Genomic DNA, 18,136 nt, shown 5'->3' on the forward strand with positions numbered 1-18,136 from the left:
TTTGGAACAATCTACATTTATTCACGTGCATATGTCCTACAAATTATAAGATCAGGAAAACAGATGGAACACAAACAATTTAAGTATATTTCTTCTTTCGTACAATTTCTACCTGAGCAACTCAGTTTTATTTGATTTAGCTGAAAATAGGAGATAATTTCTTAAAGTAACTTTTTTACACTTCCGCATATATCACTGTCATAATCACTTCCTCATATATCACTGTCATAATCACTTCCGCATATATCACTGTCATAATCACTTCCCCATATATCACTGTCATAATCACTTCCGCATATATCACTGTCATAATCACTTCCGCATATATCACTGTCATAATCATTTCCGCATATATCACTGTCATAATCACCTTTTCCCTTTATTAGTTGAAATTTATCCCACTTGAGTTGTTGGTGTAGAACATTAGATAAACGGTAGTAATAATAATTAAATTAGGTAGAGCAAGCGCTTATGGTGTTTGAACTTTGACACCACCAATTGTGACAAATGTCCGAAATGCTTCGTCAACGCAACTTAACAAAACCTTAAGTTAACAAAATGATCTATATATATATATATACGCAGTACCTGCCACGCACAACATCATAATGCTGCGTGTGTTTCCACACACACATTTCTGTATCTTCAACAAGAAAAACATGACACTCTCTTGGACGGTAGAGTTTTTTTGACACAGAAACTCGTACTGCATGAAGGTAATAAATAAAACAGAACAAACGCGATTTTGGGCTGAACTTCAGTGTCAAATTTATCAATTGAATTAGAGATAAATTCGTCACACTTTTTCGAGAATAAACGGTAAGGCCTTGCAGACGTCTTCGTTTTAGAGACTTCCCGCCGAAAGTCTATCACAGACTCTACGCTAACAAACTGGCCCTTCAGCATATTACGTATCTCTGTCATTATTACTGGGTGGTTTGTCCTTGGTAAAATGATTGTATTGTAGCGTACGCATTCTGTCCAGGATAGAGTGGACGAGGTAACACAGGGCGACTACTCAGAGCATGCGCAGTTGAGGCCTGTCTTTGGTAGAGCTCTAAAGTTGAAGGAGCACCGGAAGAAGCTAAGCCGCTGTTGGTCAGTCCGGAGAGAGTGGATATGGTGGATAGGTAATTACTGTAACTGTATGGCCATAGCGGTGAAGGTGTCGGACCCCATAGTCGAGGAAATCGGCTGAACGCAGCACCATCTGTCGGAAGGAGTTCTAGGCCCATCATTGCCTGTCTTTTCCATTTCGTCCTGAGATAAAAAAATATAGAATTATTTTGTGAACAATGTTGAAAGTTACCACACAAAAACAACATTATTTATATACTACGGAAGAAATATATATATATATATATGTTTGTTATAACCATAAATTGTTAAACCATTAAACGTCCGTATTTTCTTATAACAAAACCACATCGGGCTATCTGCTGAACCAACCGCGAACATTTCAAGCCATAAACAAAACAAATTAACGTGAAACAAAATATGCCGCATATTTTTAAAAAGGATCCTAGGGTACAAGCTACAACGTGGGATTATAAAATGTACCCTAGGTTTTGGAGGTGGCTACAAAAACTAGGACTTAACTTACGGATGAGATACACCGTCTATCAGTCTTAACCTCCAATTCGCTGGTCTCACATAAGAAAATTAGAAATTAGGAGAGCGAAATATGGGTGCTCAAGCCCACAACGTCCCACATCTTTATCACCCTTCACTGCCTGCAAACAGCTGAGGAAAGATGACTGCTCTCCCAAAATCAAATAATAATAAGAAAAAGTTAAACATCAGAGGTTGGGATTTGCTGTTTTTAACTCCTTCATCGTGATTCTGTTTATTTGGCTTAATTTGGATGTAATTATTTAATTTCACTAAAATATATGTATGTATCTATATATACACATATAGTGTTGGGAAAAGGGAAATAAATCTCTGATCGTTTTTACAGCTATATAAATAATAGAATACAAGCTCATCTACACATACACACATATACTTTCGAAAATTCATATTTATATAGAAAAGTAGTTAACTTTACATACAACAGACAGTACTATTATATTAATATAGATAAGTAGATAAATGGACATACAACAGACAGTACTACTATGTTTATATAGATAAGCAGTTACGTGGTCCTACAACAAACAGTACTGTTATATTTATATAGATAAGTAGTTACATGGACAGTTAACACACAGTACCACCATAGTTGTATAGATAGTATTCACAGTAAAATTAAAACACCCATTTATTATCTTCGTTTTTTTTTTGGTAGGCTTAAACTGTTTAGTTTATTGGTGTTAAGTATCTATATAAATCATTAAACTATAACTAAACTGTCTGATACAGTTTTTGCTCTAGTAGTTCGTTTGGTGAATCAAAGACTGCAGTGATAGGCTAGAAACAAAGGCAACATCAGCCGCCGCAAACTCTTAGACGACTCTTAAGCAACAAATAGTAGGATTGACCTTACCATTATATCGTATCCACGGCTAGAAAGTCGAATATGTTCGGCAACGGACTACGATCCCGTTAGACGCAGTTTGCGAATCGGACACCTTAACCACCAAGCCATGCCAACCCTTCTTATGGTGGTTTGTCATTGGATGGTATCAGCCTTGTTCCGCGCCAAACATGCTCGCCCTTTCTACCGTGGAGGCGTTATAATGTTACGGTCAATTCCACTATTCGTTGGTAAAAGAGTAGCCCAAGAGTTGGCGGTGGGTGGTGATGACTAGCTGTCTTTCCTCTAGTCTTACACTACTAAATTAAGAACGGCTAGCACAGATAGCCCTCGAGTAGCTTTGTGCGAAATTCAAAAAACAAACAAACATCAACCTTGTTCATATGAACGAAATCTTAAATAAAAAGTTGGCTAAGTGCCCAGGCCTCTTTGGTTTAGAAATAGTAGTTTGTGATTTTGGACTGAGGAACAGATGGAAGGCAACCGGTCAGCAGTATCCTCTGTCTAAAGCAGTTACTGGGTGGCGAAAATAAATGTTACTCTTATACCATACAAAGAGGTGAAAATATTGAATAGTAATTACTAGAACACGTCTCGAACCCGAGACTCTTAGATGCTTGGTCCGATACAATAAAAAAACGCATAAAATAATTACTGACCTTCTGTTTTGATACCAAGTCTTGACCTGTGTATCAGTTAGGTTTAACTTCGAGGCCAGTTCCATGCGGTCCTGAACACTCAGATACTTCTGTCGTTCGAAGCTTTTTTCTAGAGTCTAGAAAAGGTAATATTAGTAGAATAGATTAACAATAATGACACTTTCTGTAGTGAATAACACTTTGCGTTTTATGATGTTTACATGTGTAATTCATATTCTATCATTACACATTGACATAAGCAATCTAGATGTTGTAACCGTATAATACTGTGAAAATGTTTAATTTTTCTTTATTACACATTGACATAAGCAATCTAGATGTTGTAACCGTATAATACTGTGAAAATGTTTAATTTTTCTTTATTACACTTTGACATAAGTAATCTAGATATTGTAACCATTTCATACTGTGTAAATGTGTAATTTTTCTTTAGTACACTGTGACATAAGTAATCCAGATATTGTAACCGTTGTGTCCGGTTATCTGAATGACTTGGGGATCTTGCATGATAATAACCGTAAGATAAAAAAAGAATTTAATTTTGCGTTTGTTTATATCAGTCACATTCAAACTCTCTCTTTCTTAACCTGAAGATGACCTAGGAAGGTCAAAACGTTGTAATCTGCTTATCAATAAAAGTGTTAATACCCATACCAGCCGTTCTGAGATACATTTTTATTTCAAGTGAGTTTCTCGTCATCAAGAATGAGGACTTACGATAACCACTTGTTTTACTTGTTCTGACTTGCCAACTAAAATCGTATTTTCTCTCCTTGTTTAAAATGTACTTATACGACTATTGGTAACTATTTTTTTTAGAATCGTTCGTTTGATATTTCAATCTAAAAATTGTTTACTCTACCGCTTTACGGCCCTGGTATGGCCAGGTAATTAGGACGCCTGACTCGTAATCTGAGGGTCGCGAGTTCGAGTCCCCATCATACCAAACATGCTCTCTCTTTCAGCCGTGGGGGCGTTATTATGTGACAGTCAATCCCACTACTCGTTAGTAAAAGAGTACCCCAAGAGTTGGCGGTGGGTGGCGAAGATTAGCTGCCTTCCCTTTAGTCTTACACTGCTAAATTAGGGACGGCTAGCGCAGATAGTTCTCGTGTAGCTTTGCGCAAAATTCAAAAACAAACAGTTCTCAACTGTCTGTATATAATGCAATGCTAGCTATGACAACGTTTCAAATACATATATACAGTCATCAAAATGGCAGTATTAGTTTAGAGCACTTGAGAGTGGACATGTTAGTTTGAGTAATACATGTATATTTTATAACGTCGTTTGAACGAAATTCAAAAGCAAACAGACAAAGAAATTACCGCTTTACTTTAAAAGTGTCCCATTGGAAGGTTTATCAGTTAAACGACACTTATAGTTAACAAATAAAGACAAACAAAAGTCCTAAGATGTATCTCAAGACGGCAGGTTAACCTGAAAATGACCTAAGAAGGTCCAAATGTTGTTTTCTCCTTTATTTTAATTAATAAACTTTAATACCTATAACCAGCCATTTTCAGATACATTGTTACTTCAAGTGGATTTCTCATCATCACGACAGATCACAGGAGTGCAGACTTTAACGTAAACGTAACAGCTGGAACAAGTAAGTAACAGATAGGCACAAATAAGGCCGAAACGATAAACACGAACACGTTAGATAACTATACATAACCACACTAAGTTCTGTCGTACGGGGTCTCCCAGTGGGTCAACGGTGCATTTTCGGACTTTACATCACTGAAATCCGGCGTTCAATCGCATGTGCGACAATAACAAACAAATAAAAGCCATCACATGTTGCACAACGTATTTCATATGACCAACAATACAATGCCAGTTCTTAAAACGTTTATTGTTCTGTCACTATTTGGTATTGTGATCTACATGTAGAGCTACTAATATCGAAAATGGAAGAAAAAAAAAACCTATCTCCATCTGTACTAACAACGATAAATAATATAAATTTATATATTCAAACATCTAGGCACGCCCTCTACATTCCGACACTCAGTTACACAACCCCTTTCAAACATGTGGTCAGCTTCCGGTCAGTTATCTCTTCCTTTCTTTGTGAACCTGACGATGACCGAAGAAGGTCGAAACGTTGTTCGATCCTCTACGTGAAAAAGAGGGTTTGTTCTGTTCTCAAATTTCGCGCAAAGCTACACGAGGGCTTCCTGCGCTAGTTGTTCCTAATTTAGCAGTGAAAGACACTAGTCATCATCACTCCCCGCCAACTCTTGGGCTACTCTTTTACCAACGAATAGTGGGATTGACCATTGCCTTATAAAGTCCACACGGTTAAAAAGGGAGAGCATGTTTGGTGGAACGGAGATTCGAACTCGCGACTCTCAGACTGCGAGTCGGGCGCAAAAAGATGGATATTTGACTAACCTGTCTTTATCTGTAGTAAGAGAAAAATGGGAAAAGTTTGATAATCTAGCTGCGGTTGTATAAGAGCAAAAGAGAGAAACTTATTTTTTAAAGCAAAAACATGGAAAATCAAATGATTGGTCGCTTCTTCAATTAATTTAATGTTAAATCAATGCTATTGATACATAAATAGAGAGTTAGATAAGTATGTGTTAGCTGTGACACAACCAGGACATTTTATACACAGATTCTAGTGATATACTTAGTTGTAGATGTCCTGCAAGCTCACTTTACGTTCTATCTCAGGAACGATATTACAAAAGTCTGAAACACCACCACATAACACACGGGTCTCCACCAGGAGCGCTAGTAGCGTAACGCACGAGTTTACACTAAAAGTGATATTAGCATAAAGAACTAGGAAACATCAGATTGATGGGTTAAGTCTTCACTATAAAAAAATAAATACATGGGTTAGTGTTGAATGGTTTGCTTCTATGAACGCTGTAAATGAACAGTCTATATCCAGGTCTTAGTTCACATTCAAGTGTTTTAGTTGTCAAAAGAAATTTTACGAAAATTCCACACGTCTGTGCATACAACTAAATTGTGCCCTTAACCTGGAATCTGAAGCGTTGATAACACCGTATAAGTTGAAACGTTTATTTATTTCTATTGCAGAGGGACAATAGTTTAATGTAGTTACCTTTAAGTAAATAAATAGTAAGCACACACGATAACTAGTGTTGTTTTTTCTTTTGAAAGCTCACCCTATAATGGAATGTGTAAATCACGAGGCCTAAAGCATGGTTTCTATATGGCTTCCTATGACGTAGCGGATATAAGTGCTATTCACGTTAGTTAGTCTCAGTTCAGTACAAACTTTTCTGAGAGGTTTAATTACCGGACGTTAGGCTTAACAAACTCACCCTCAACTGATGATCCGTGAAAGCTGTGCGGGCTTTCCTGGGTTTCTTAGTTTTCAAGGACGGGCTGTCCACTCGACCAGGCACTCCATCTCCGCCTACAAGTAAAAACAGGAATTGTCGTCACACTCGTATTTCAGTTAGGTGATAAAAGAGAACTATACTAATAGATTTATTGATAGGTTTTACACAAAATGTTACTTAACCCTAAAACCTGGGCTCGATCGTTTAGCAGTTAGTGACTGTGTCGATCATCACAATGTCCGGCAAAGGGTAAAAATATTAAAGCTACGGTTCCAGGATACAGTTTATGCCCTGTATTTCTACGGACTTACAACGCTAAAATCCTGGGTTCGATTCCCGACGGTGAGCACAGCGTAGAGCTCAATATGGCTTTGTCTTTAAAAAAAATCGAGGATATTATGCAAAATGTGTTTGTTAACATCAAATACAAGAAAATTTCTTTATTTGAAACGTGTTCTACTTCTCTGTTCTAATCAAAAACATGGTGAAAAGACATTGCTTTTTACAAAGTAATTTACCTCTAAAAGACCCTTGTATAATGCTAAACTAATTAGTTTACACTGGAAGAAAGTCTAGAAGTAATGTACAGTATTAGAAGGTGAGAGGTAAACACGAAATACATTTGTTTTATGTGGGCTTAGCCATGATGGGATTCATGTTAAAGTTAAAACAATCACACAGAGTTCTCTTGAAGCTTTAAAATCATCAAAGCGCGAAAGTAAAACTGCGAAACTGAAGAAGTAGTTTGAGAAAAAAAGGTTCCTGTTAAAACTTTAAGGGTTTGTCTGTTTGAAGTTAAGCACAAAGCAACACAGTGGGTTATCTGTGCTCTTCGTACCACTGGGATCGAAACCCGGTTTCTAACGTTGTAAGCCTACCGACATTCCGCTGTGCTACTGGGGAGCGGACGAGGTTAAGCGATCAAAAAGAGAAATTGTTCAAAATTATTGGAATAAAATCAAACTAGGGCTAAGAAACTGTAAAACAGAAGGAATATTAAAGATCAAACACTTTCTTTTCATTGTAACCAGGCCCACCATGGCCAGGCGATTAAGGCACTCGAGTCGTAATCCGAGGGTCGCGGGTTCGAGTCCCCATCACATCAAACACGCTCGTCCTTACAGCCGTGAGGGCTTTATAATGTTACGGTCAGTCCCACTCTTCGTTGGTAAAAGTGTAGCCCAAGAGTTAGCGGTGGGTGGTGATGACTAGGTGCCTTCCCTCTTGTCTTACATTGCTAAATTAGGGACGGCGAGCGCGGATAGCCCTCGAGCAGCTTTGCGCGAAATTCAAAAACAAACAAATTATCAATAGAAGAAATAACATTTATTTCACCCAACAATGCAGAAAGGAAAAACTAATCCCTGAAACTAGATAAACTAAGGTGACAACAACAAGAAACTAGATAAACTAAGGTGACAACAACAAGAAACTAGATAAACTAAGTTGCCAACAACAAGAAACTAGATACACTAAGGTGACAACAACAGAAAAGACGCCAACACGACAAACTACCAACAAGCCTCGTAATTAACAGATTCGACCGAAAATTAAGCAGTGAAGAAATACATCTACTCAACAATGGACTGAACTTCGCAGTAACACCTAGAAATATTCCATCTATTGAAATGAAAGCCTATCTGGAAGGCCTAGCTAAAAGACTGGTGACAAAATGAAAACACCAAGAAAAGAACGGAAAACAACCACCAGGAAAAAGACAACTACGGCAACAATTCCACCGACAACCAACAACCTATATTTACAGGTAGAACTGAAAACATCTATTTCCCTGAATCATCTCAAAACAGTATATTGAACAACTTTTTCAAAGTAAAACAACCCTCACACAAAAACGATATTAATTCTATAAACAACTTAAAAGAAGACAACAACATTCTTCACAGAAGTTCCAACATCTGAAGCCTTCAAGAGCTTTAGAACTTTATATCCAAGACCCCGTCCCATTAATACACACCCCCAGCAACAAATTAGCAACCCTTATAGAACTCACTACCACCAAAACTAACTTTAGGTTCAATTACCGAAACTACCTACAAATAAATAGCCTAAGTCTAGGGAATCCCGTGTCACCAGTTCTCGCCAACATTTTTATGACACAGGTTGAATCTCAAGCGATCAATTCAGCCTTACACCCACCATTATATTGGTACAGGTATGTTGATGATATAATTGTTGGATTTACATCTACGGAACACACACTTAGTTTTTCAACCACGTTAACTCAATATACTCCAACATTAAGTTCACCTGTGAACAGGAATAAACTAACCAAATAGCATTTCTTAACCTCAAGATCATAAGAACTGATACACAATTCAAAACAGAAATACACAGAAAAATCACCCATACTGGATTATGCATTCCCTGGGACTCAGCACATGAAACGAAACAAAATCTGTTGTTGTTGTTTTTTAATTAAGCGCAAAGCTACACAATGTGCTATCTGTGCTCTGCCCCCCACGGGTATTGAAACCCGGTTTTTAGCGTTGTAAGTCCGCAGACATACCGCTGAGCCACTGGGGGACGATAACAAAAACTCAACATATTAAGAAACCAAATAAACACAAACACAAAATTATGTTCAATTGATAAAATCAATGATGAAATCAACAACATAAAACAACACTTCATCAACATAAACAAATTTCCTCAAAAAACCGTGGAAAAAAATTTACACACACACCTTGACCAACAACAAACAAGCAATAATAAATCCTAAGATACAATAAACTACAAAACCTTACACTGCTGCATACCATATGTTCCCGACATCAGTGAAAAAATAACCAACATTTGGAAAAAACTCAACAAAACACAACATTCCAGTAAACACCACATTTATTCAAAAACTAAAGTCCATACTGTTTAAAAATTACACCTACAAACACAACACCAACTTAATTTATAAAATACAATACAACAACTGCCACGACTTCTATATGGGAGAAACAAACAGAAAAATGGAACCTAGATTTAAAGAACAAAAGAAAACACCTTCACACGTTTTTGAACACTGCAAATCAAATAAACACAACATAACCATAGAAAACACACAGATAGTAAGTACGGAAACAAACGCAAAATCAAATAAGCCTTACTAATACAGCAACTAAAACAGAAATTAAACCAATATAAAGGAGAATCTTTATACCTATGCTAATTAATAACCTAACGTTCACGTGCAACGCCCCCTACAATCCGGTACCCGTTGATACTCTCGTCCCTAAGACATGTGTCCGTCAATGGTCACATTCAAATTCTCTCTTTCTTAACCTGAAGATGACCTAGGAAGGTCGAAACGTTGTTCTCTGCTTATCAGTAAAAGTGTTAATACCCATACCAGCCGTTCTGAGATACATTTTTATTTCAAGTGGGTTTCTCATAATCAAGAAGTAATCTTTGTAACCTCTTTCGTTATTCAGTTTTGATAGACGTAAATTGGTGATATCCAAAACAATGAAAGTTACAAGAAACAGTTGAGAAAGATCTATTGTTAAAAGTTACTGTTCTGAAAGATGACGAACAATTAGAAACCAACAGACCTTTAAATTGTTCTAAAGATCATGATAACTACACATGCCTTACTTCCATGTTCCTCTTGTTTCTTATTATTTTATTTTGTGTATTACAGATTCAACATTAGAGGTGTATACGAATAGCGTTTCATATTTATCACTCCTCTCTCTCAAGTCACAGTTAATATTTATTGATAGGTTTAAGGTTGTTACATGCACGAGACCATGTCTTACTATGTATAGTATAATCATTTCTCTACTTGAAGTATATTCGTACCCCCTGATTTTGATAGTGGTACATTGTTCAGGTTTGGTTTATTTTAAATTTTGCGCCAAACCACACGAGGGCTATCTGCGCTAGCCGTCCCCAATTTGGCAGTGTAAGACTAAATGGAAGGCAGTTAATCATCACCACCCACAGCCAACTCTTGGGCTACTCTTTTATCAACGAATAGTGGAATTGACTGTCACACTATAACGCCCACACGGCTGAAAGGGCGAGCATGTTTGGTATGACGGGGATGCGAACCCGCAATCACCGGATTACGAGTGGAGTTCCTTAACCACCTCGCCATGCCAGGACCACATTGTTCAGGACTCGGATATGTTTTAGCCCTTCATGCCCTTAGGTGACATTTTATTTCCTAACCTGTAATTAACTAAAGGACTTAGACAATGTCATTAAACTTACCAACTGATTATATTTTACAGCAAATGTTAAGTTTCTAGCACGTGATTGATCAAAATTATTAATGTATATTTAACGCCTAGTTTCATTCTTTAATATGCTCTAATATACGTTTCCCGAATGCGAAGAGTTTCGATTGTTTTCAGAGCAAATTTGCATATCTGTCTCAGTCTTGAAATCTTGACGTTACATCAGTGTTTTGGGTAGAAAACGCCAGACATGAACATCTTTGTAAAATAAGTGACGGCCCGGCGTAGCCGGGTGGTTAAGACACTCCACTCGTAATCCGTGGGTTGTGGGTTCGAATCCCTGTCACACCAAACATGCTCGCCTTTTCAGCCGTAGGGGTGTTATAATGTTACGGTCAATCTCACTATTTGTTGGTAAAAGAGTAGCCCAAGAATTAGCGGTTGGTTATGATGATTAGCTACCTTCCATCTAGTCTTACGCTAGGGACAGCCAGCGCAGATAGCCCTCGAGTAGTTTGCGCGAAATTCAAAACAAACCAAACCGAAACAAATGCATTATGACGCCTGGCAGCAACACATAAAACTATATCCTGAATCATGTGGATCATTGAATTTCAAGAAGCACGAGTATATTGATAAAATAATACAATTTTCTGAAGTGCATGAAATGAAATATTTCAAACAAGAAGTCCGGAAAAGAAATGCGTTGTTAGAGTGTTGAAAAGGAAACAAACAATTTTTAATTTACCCATTTGTATTTTAGAAGGAAGCAATTTTAGTTAAAACTAGGAAATAAGCAGGAATAAGGAAAAGTACTTTGATAAACGTGCACACAAAACATTAAAATTAAAAACTCGTGGACTTTTCGAAAGCGCCCGGTTTATTGGATTTGTTTCTGAGACGCAGAATTCCGGGATTAAATTGTCTGTTACAGGCAGGGTACAGATAGATATCCCATTATGTCGCTTTATACTAAAACACCAACAGCAAAATTCTTTCGTGATGTTAAGATAAAAATCAATAATCTAGAGTCATATAGAAATCTATATTTGAATTAGCACAAGTGATGTATTTGGATAATTATAACATGAAAAAAATATGGAAAGAGAGAAAAAAGTCGGATATACGGACCACTAAAACGCACTTATACAAAAAGGTTTGAATATTTAAAAATATATTTGATGGGAAATTATAATAGCGAGCTCGTATCGGAAGTACAACGGAAGTATAAAACGGAAGTAAATGAGATAGAATTCTCTTTTCGTTTCCAAAAAAAAACTGTGTTCAACTTTCCTATTCGTTTCCTTTTAAGTGCGTAAGTTGAGTCTGAGTTAAATGTTAAAATGAAAGCGTCACAAATGTTATGAGAGGTCTCTTAAAGTATTTACTTGGGAGACATTTTAATCTGTTTATTAGTAAAATATTGTTAAAGAGCTTTCCATTGAAATATTAAAATGTCTCTCCTTGAGATCTCTTTAAAATATTTATTCTTAAGATTTTTCAAAGTGTTTTATCAAATATTGTTAACATGTTTCACAATATTATTAAAAAGTTTACAAGTGAGATATTGTTAACGTGTTTATGTGTTGTATATTGTTAGCATGTTTCACAATATTATTAAAAAGTTTACAAGTGAGATATTGTTAACGTGTTTATGTGTTGTATATTGTTAGCATGTTTCACAATATTATTAAAATGTTTACAAGTGAGATATTGTTAACGTGTTTATGTGTTGGATATTGTTAGCATGTTTCACAATATTATTAAAAAGTTTACAAGTGAGATATTGTTAACGTGTTTTTGTGTTTGATATTGTTAACGCGTTTTTGTGTTGGATATTGTTAACATCTTTCACAATATTATTAAAAAGTTTATAAGTGAGATATTGTTAACGTGTTTATGTGTTAGATATTGTTAACATGTTTCACAATATTATTAAAAAGTTTACAAGTGAGATATTGTTAACGTGTTTATGTGTTGTATATTGTTAGCATGTTTCACAATATTATTAAAATGTTTACAAGTGAGATATTGTTAACGTGTTTATGTGTTGGATATTGTTAGCATGTTTCACAATATTATTAAAAAGTTTACAAGTGAGATATTGTTAACGTGTTTTTGTGTTGGATATTGTTAACGCGTTTTTGTGTTGGATATTGTTAACATCTTTCACAATATTATTAAAAAGTTTATAAGTGAGATATTGTTAACGTTTATGTGTTAGATATTGTTAACATGTTTCACAATATTATTAAAAAGTTTACAAGTGAGATATTGTTAACGTGTTTATGTGTTGTATATTGTTAGCATGTTTCACAATATTATTAAAAAGTTTACAAGTGAGATATTGTTAACGTGTTTATGTGTTAGATATTGTTAACATGTTTCACAATATTATTAAAATGTTTACAAGTGAGATATTGTTAACGTGTTTATGTGTTGTATATTGTTAGCATGTTTCACAATATTATTAAAAAGTTTACAAGTGAGATATTGTTAACGTGTTTATGTGTTAGATATTGTTAGCATGTTTCACAATATTATTAAAAAGTTTACAAGTGAGATATTGTTAACGTGTTTATGTGTTAAATATTGTTAACATGTTTCACAATATTATTAAAAAGTTTACAAGTGAGATATTGTTAACGTGTTTATGTGTTAGATATTGTTAACATGTTTCACAATATTATTAAAAAGTTTACAAGTGAGATATTGTTAACGTGTTTATGTGTTAGATATTGTTAACATGTTTCACAATATTATTAAAAAGTTTACAAGTGAGATATTGTTAACGTGTTTATGTGTTAGATATTGTTAGCCTGTTTCATGATATTAAAACGTTTATCAGTCAGATATTGTTAAAGTGGTGTTTAACAGTAAGATATTATTACGAGTTTATCTGTGCAAAAATATTTTATTGGTGAGATATTCTCAACGTGCCCATGAGTGACACATTGTTAAGGTGTTGCATTGTTTTAAAACTCTTATACAAGAGATAATGTTAGGTTGTGTGCGTTAGATTCTGTTACGTATTTATTTGTTATGAAGTTTACAGGTATACCTGACTGTTTCGTTCTTTTTGATGGATATAAAATAAACAAGGAGTCTATTTGATTTACATACTACAAAACGTACAAGAGACATTTTTAAAGATGCAGTCCAATGCTTCTTGGACATAGAATAGTATTCTGGACATTATAACAAATTTGCTACAGATTTCGCATCTTTTGTTTTTTATATTGAGCCAGGAACATTGTAAACTCTGATCTACCAGCAGTACTGTTTTACACTCTATTCTAAATTTGTTATTCTCTCATTTACCTTGTATAAATATAACAACAACAAAAAACACAGTGTTATTCTTGACGTATTAACTCGTTCTGGACGGTTTTGTTCCGTCCGTAATCTATTCACAGATATATTGTTGTGTACTAACTCGTTCTAGACGGTTTTGTTCTACTGTAATTTATTCATAGAGATATTGTTGTGTACTAACTAGTTCTGGACAGTTTTGTTCTACTGTAATTTATTCATAGAGATATTGTTGTGTACTAACTCGTTCTAGACGGTTTTGTTCTATTGTAATTTATTCATAGAGATATTGTTGTGTACTAACTCGTTCTAGACGGTTTTGTTCTACTGTAATTTATTCATAGATATATTGTTGTGTACTAACTAGTTCTGGACAGTTTTGTTCTACTGTAATTTATTCATAGAGATATTGTTGTGTACTAACTAGTTCTGGACAGTTTTGTTCTACTGTAATTTATTCATAGAGATATTGTTGTGTACTAATTTGTTCTAGACGGTTTTGTCCTATCCATAATCTATTCATAGAGATATTATTGTGTACTAACTCGTTCTATACGGTTTTGTCCTGTCCGTAACGTATCTATGATATTATTGTATACTAGATCGTTTTAGACTGTTCTTTATCCTATTTGTATAGTATTTATACAGACACTATTTGTATTAACTTATTCTTTAGAATTTTATTTGTTTGAAGGAAAGTGTGCAGTGTGGTTGACATGTTACTATACGCTAGCTGTTTAGTTGAAGAAATATTTCGAATAGTTAAAGTGGTTATGAAGAGAGAATAATAATCAAAAGACATTGGAAAAGCAACAACAAAAAAACATAAGATATCGTGACGTTAAATCAATTTGAGCAACTGAAGTAATTTTATGGGTATTTGCATATATTACTCTATAATTAATCCAAATGGTTTGTTTGTTTGTTTGTTTGTAGTTAAGCACAAAGCTACACAATAGGTTATTTGTGCTCTACCCACCGGAGGTATCGAAACCCGGTTTTTAGCGGTGTGCCATTAGATGAGCTCTAAAATTGGAGATGGTCCAACCCCATGAACAAAGTTGCAAGTCTCTACAAACCAGTCCCATTGGTGCTTTTACTGTCAGGCCCAGCATGGCCAGGTGGGTTAAGGCGTGCGACTCGTAATCCGAGGGTCGCGGGTTCGCGCCCGCGTCGCGCCAAACATGCTCGCCCTCCCACCCGTGAGTGGCGTTATAATGTTACGACCAATCCCACTATTCGTTGGTAAAAGAGTAGCCCAAGAGTTGGCTGTGGGTAGTGATGACTAACTGCCTTCCCTCTAGTCTTACACTGCTAAATTAGGGACGGCTAGCGCAGATAGCCCTCGAGTAACTTTGCGCAAAATTCGAAAAACAAACAAAGTTTTCACTGTCGCGCTTCCTACCAGATATGGATTACAAAAACTAAACAACAACGATTACAAAAGTTTTTTTTTAAAGGATAAGTCCGCTAATCACGTCCCTGAAGGATGAATACATTTTTCTTAGCGTACATAGTTCAGCAGTTTTGTAGGACTGTGTCCACAGAGGGGGAATCGAACCGCCGATCTTAGCGATGCAAATCATTGAACTGACCGTTGTCACATCGGGAGAATCAGATAAAAGCAGAAAATTTTCATTGACGATGTTTTGATGCTAAGATACACAATTAGCCATTTGCACTTTGTACACGGGGATACGAGACCTGAGTTGTAGCATTTTAAGTTTGTAACCTGCAGGGAATAGAAACCCAGATTTTAAAGTCGTTACTCTGTAAACTTACAAGGCCGTGGGACTAAATATAAGGATACGGGGGTAGAACTATTCGCACGTGCTAAAATAGTGGTATGCCGCCGCAGGTGCGAGATGAGGACACGTCGAATCCCCAACCATTTAATGGTAAAATACCGCCATAATAGATTTAGTGTTTGATACGTTACAGTTTAGAAGACGAATACACATGCAGTGAAGCAGAAAATAAACAGTAAGTCAGTGGCTGGCCAATTTTAACAACTATGGCTTTTAATATATGAAAATATCGTTGGAAAGAGCATTAGTAGGAAATAAAACCACCTAACTGAAATCCCGCCCTTACACACACACACACACACACTCAGAACTATCCTTACCATTACCAAAATTCGTTTACTGGTCGCCCATACCTCCCACCACCACAAATTAAGTGAGTTGCATATCTATGCTGATCAACGTTGCATAAAGTAATTCACAAAGATATTAGATGTTGTTGAGACGTATAACCCACGAATGTACAAATTGTTCCCCAGGCTCCTTGAACATGAGGAATGAAAGCTTGTTGTAACACCTGAGTATAAGTGAGTAACTGCGGAAAAACAAAAATGGAAAACAGGAAGTTTGCTACAAATCATAAGATACTAACGACTTTTTTAACATGGTAAAGTTTAACCGGGCATTTGATTGCAACACCTCGTTACAAAATTGGAAATTTAGACGTTACGAAATAGCCAGTAAAACAAAAATAATCTTTATTTTTGATGATTTTGTTTAACAAAGACAGGAGACTGAAAGTAGTTTCATGAGACGGGTTAATGTCTTTTGTTTTTTGGGGAATAAAAGCACTTTATTTTTAAGAAATAGAAACCTGTGGTTAAACAACATCATAAAGGAAAAAAAAAGGTAGCCGTTTCCAAGTTCGTTTACTCAACAGTAAAATACGTAGTTCTATTATTGTTGTCGGCTTAGAGCAGGTGGCTATCTGCTAAGCCTACCGAGGGGAATCGAACGCCTGATTTTAGCTTTGTAAATCCATAGACATACCGCTGTACTAGCGGGAGGCAGGTAACTTATTCTGTGACTTTGCAATTCAAACTAAACATCACTAACAAGAAAGACTAATTTGATCTTCCACCTAATAACTCAAACAGCAGGGAACCAGAAACAATCAACAACAAGAAAAAATCAAACTTAAGCTTTCACGTAATAACTCAAACAGAAGGGAATTAGAAACAACCAACAACAAGAAAAAATCAAACTTAAGCTTTCACGTAATAACTCAAACAGCAGGGAAATAGAAACAACCAACAACAAGAAAAAATCAAACTTAAGCTTTCACGTAATAACTCAAACAGCAGGGAATTAGAAACAACCAACAACAAGAAAAAAATCAAACTTAAGCTTTCACGTAATAACTCAAACAGCAGGGAACTAGAAACAACCAACAACAAGAAAAAATCAAACTTGAGCTTTCACGTAATAACTCAAACAGCAGGGAAATAGAAACAACCAACAACAAGAAAAAATCAAACTTGAGCTTTCACGTAATAACTCAAACAGCAGGGAACTAGAAACAACCAACAACAAGAAAAAATAAAACTTAAGCTTTCACGTAATAACTCAAACAGCAGGAAACCAGAAACAACCAACAACAAGAAAAAATTCAAACTTGAGCTTTCACGTAATAACTCAGACAGCGAGGAACCGGAAACAACCAACAACACGAAAAAAACCAAACGTAATCTTCCACGTAATAACTCGAACAACAGGGAACCAGAAACAACCAACAAGAAGAAAAAATCAAACCTGAGCTTTCACGTAATAACTCAGACAGCGGGGAACCAAAAACAACCAACAACACAAAAAAATCAAACGTTATCTTCCATGTAATAACTCGAACAGCAGGGAACCAGAATGTTTTATAAAAATATGATTTTCATTAGATACATTACCACATTTTCAAAGACGAGGACTCTTAACATCAGTGTCGTCAGGGCGCTCGACATGTAACCTTCATCTAACACGTTCGCTCTTTCAGCCATTGAAGTTGTAAAATGTGACGGTTAATCCCATTATTTGAGAATATTATTTGACCTAATTGAGAAATAATAAACTATATGGGGAGGTAGTTAGCTATTTCTCAATTGGGTGTTTAGTAACTTTGTGGAAAATTCAACAAATAAAACCTAATATCTGGGATAAAGTTCGCTTTTCTCTTAATTTGTCCATCGCGAATTTCAAATTAAACGAGTAAAAATTAGCATTTCAAATCTATATTTCTAATACGTTTGCTCATTTAAAACGCAAAGCTGTATAATGGGCTACTTGATCCGTGCCCATCAAAAGAATCGAACCTTACATTTTAACATTATAAGCTTTCGAACTCACCACTGACCCCAGTGGCTCAACG

General features: G+C 35.8%; 1 protein-coding gene across 1 annotated transcript in view; it reads right to left on the reverse strand.

Moving 5' to 3' along the window:
• The window catches only part of LOC143248697 (uncharacterized), a 26,165-nt gene continuing 8,029 nt past the window's right edge, over positions 1-18,136 (reverse strand). The window contains exons 2-4 of the mRNA XM_076497336.1: positions 6,450-6,544; positions 3,139-3,254; positions 1-1,260 (exon numbers count right to left, since the gene is read on the reverse strand). Of these exons, the coding sequence (XP_076353451.1) occupies positions 927-1,260; positions 3,139-3,254; positions 6,450-6,544 (545 nt within the window). The 3' untranslated portion in view covers positions 1-926. The remainder of the gene's footprint in view (positions 1,261-3,138; positions 3,255-6,449; positions 6,545-18,136) is intronic.

This window comes from Tachypleus tridentatus, chromosome 4 (assembly GCF_004210375.1).
Source record: "Tachypleus tridentatus isolate NWPU-2018 chromosome 4, ASM421037v1, whole genome shotgun sequence".
NCBI classification, from domain to species: domain Eukaryota; kingdom Metazoa; phylum Arthropoda; class Merostomata; order Xiphosura; family Limulidae; genus Tachypleus; species Tachypleus tridentatus.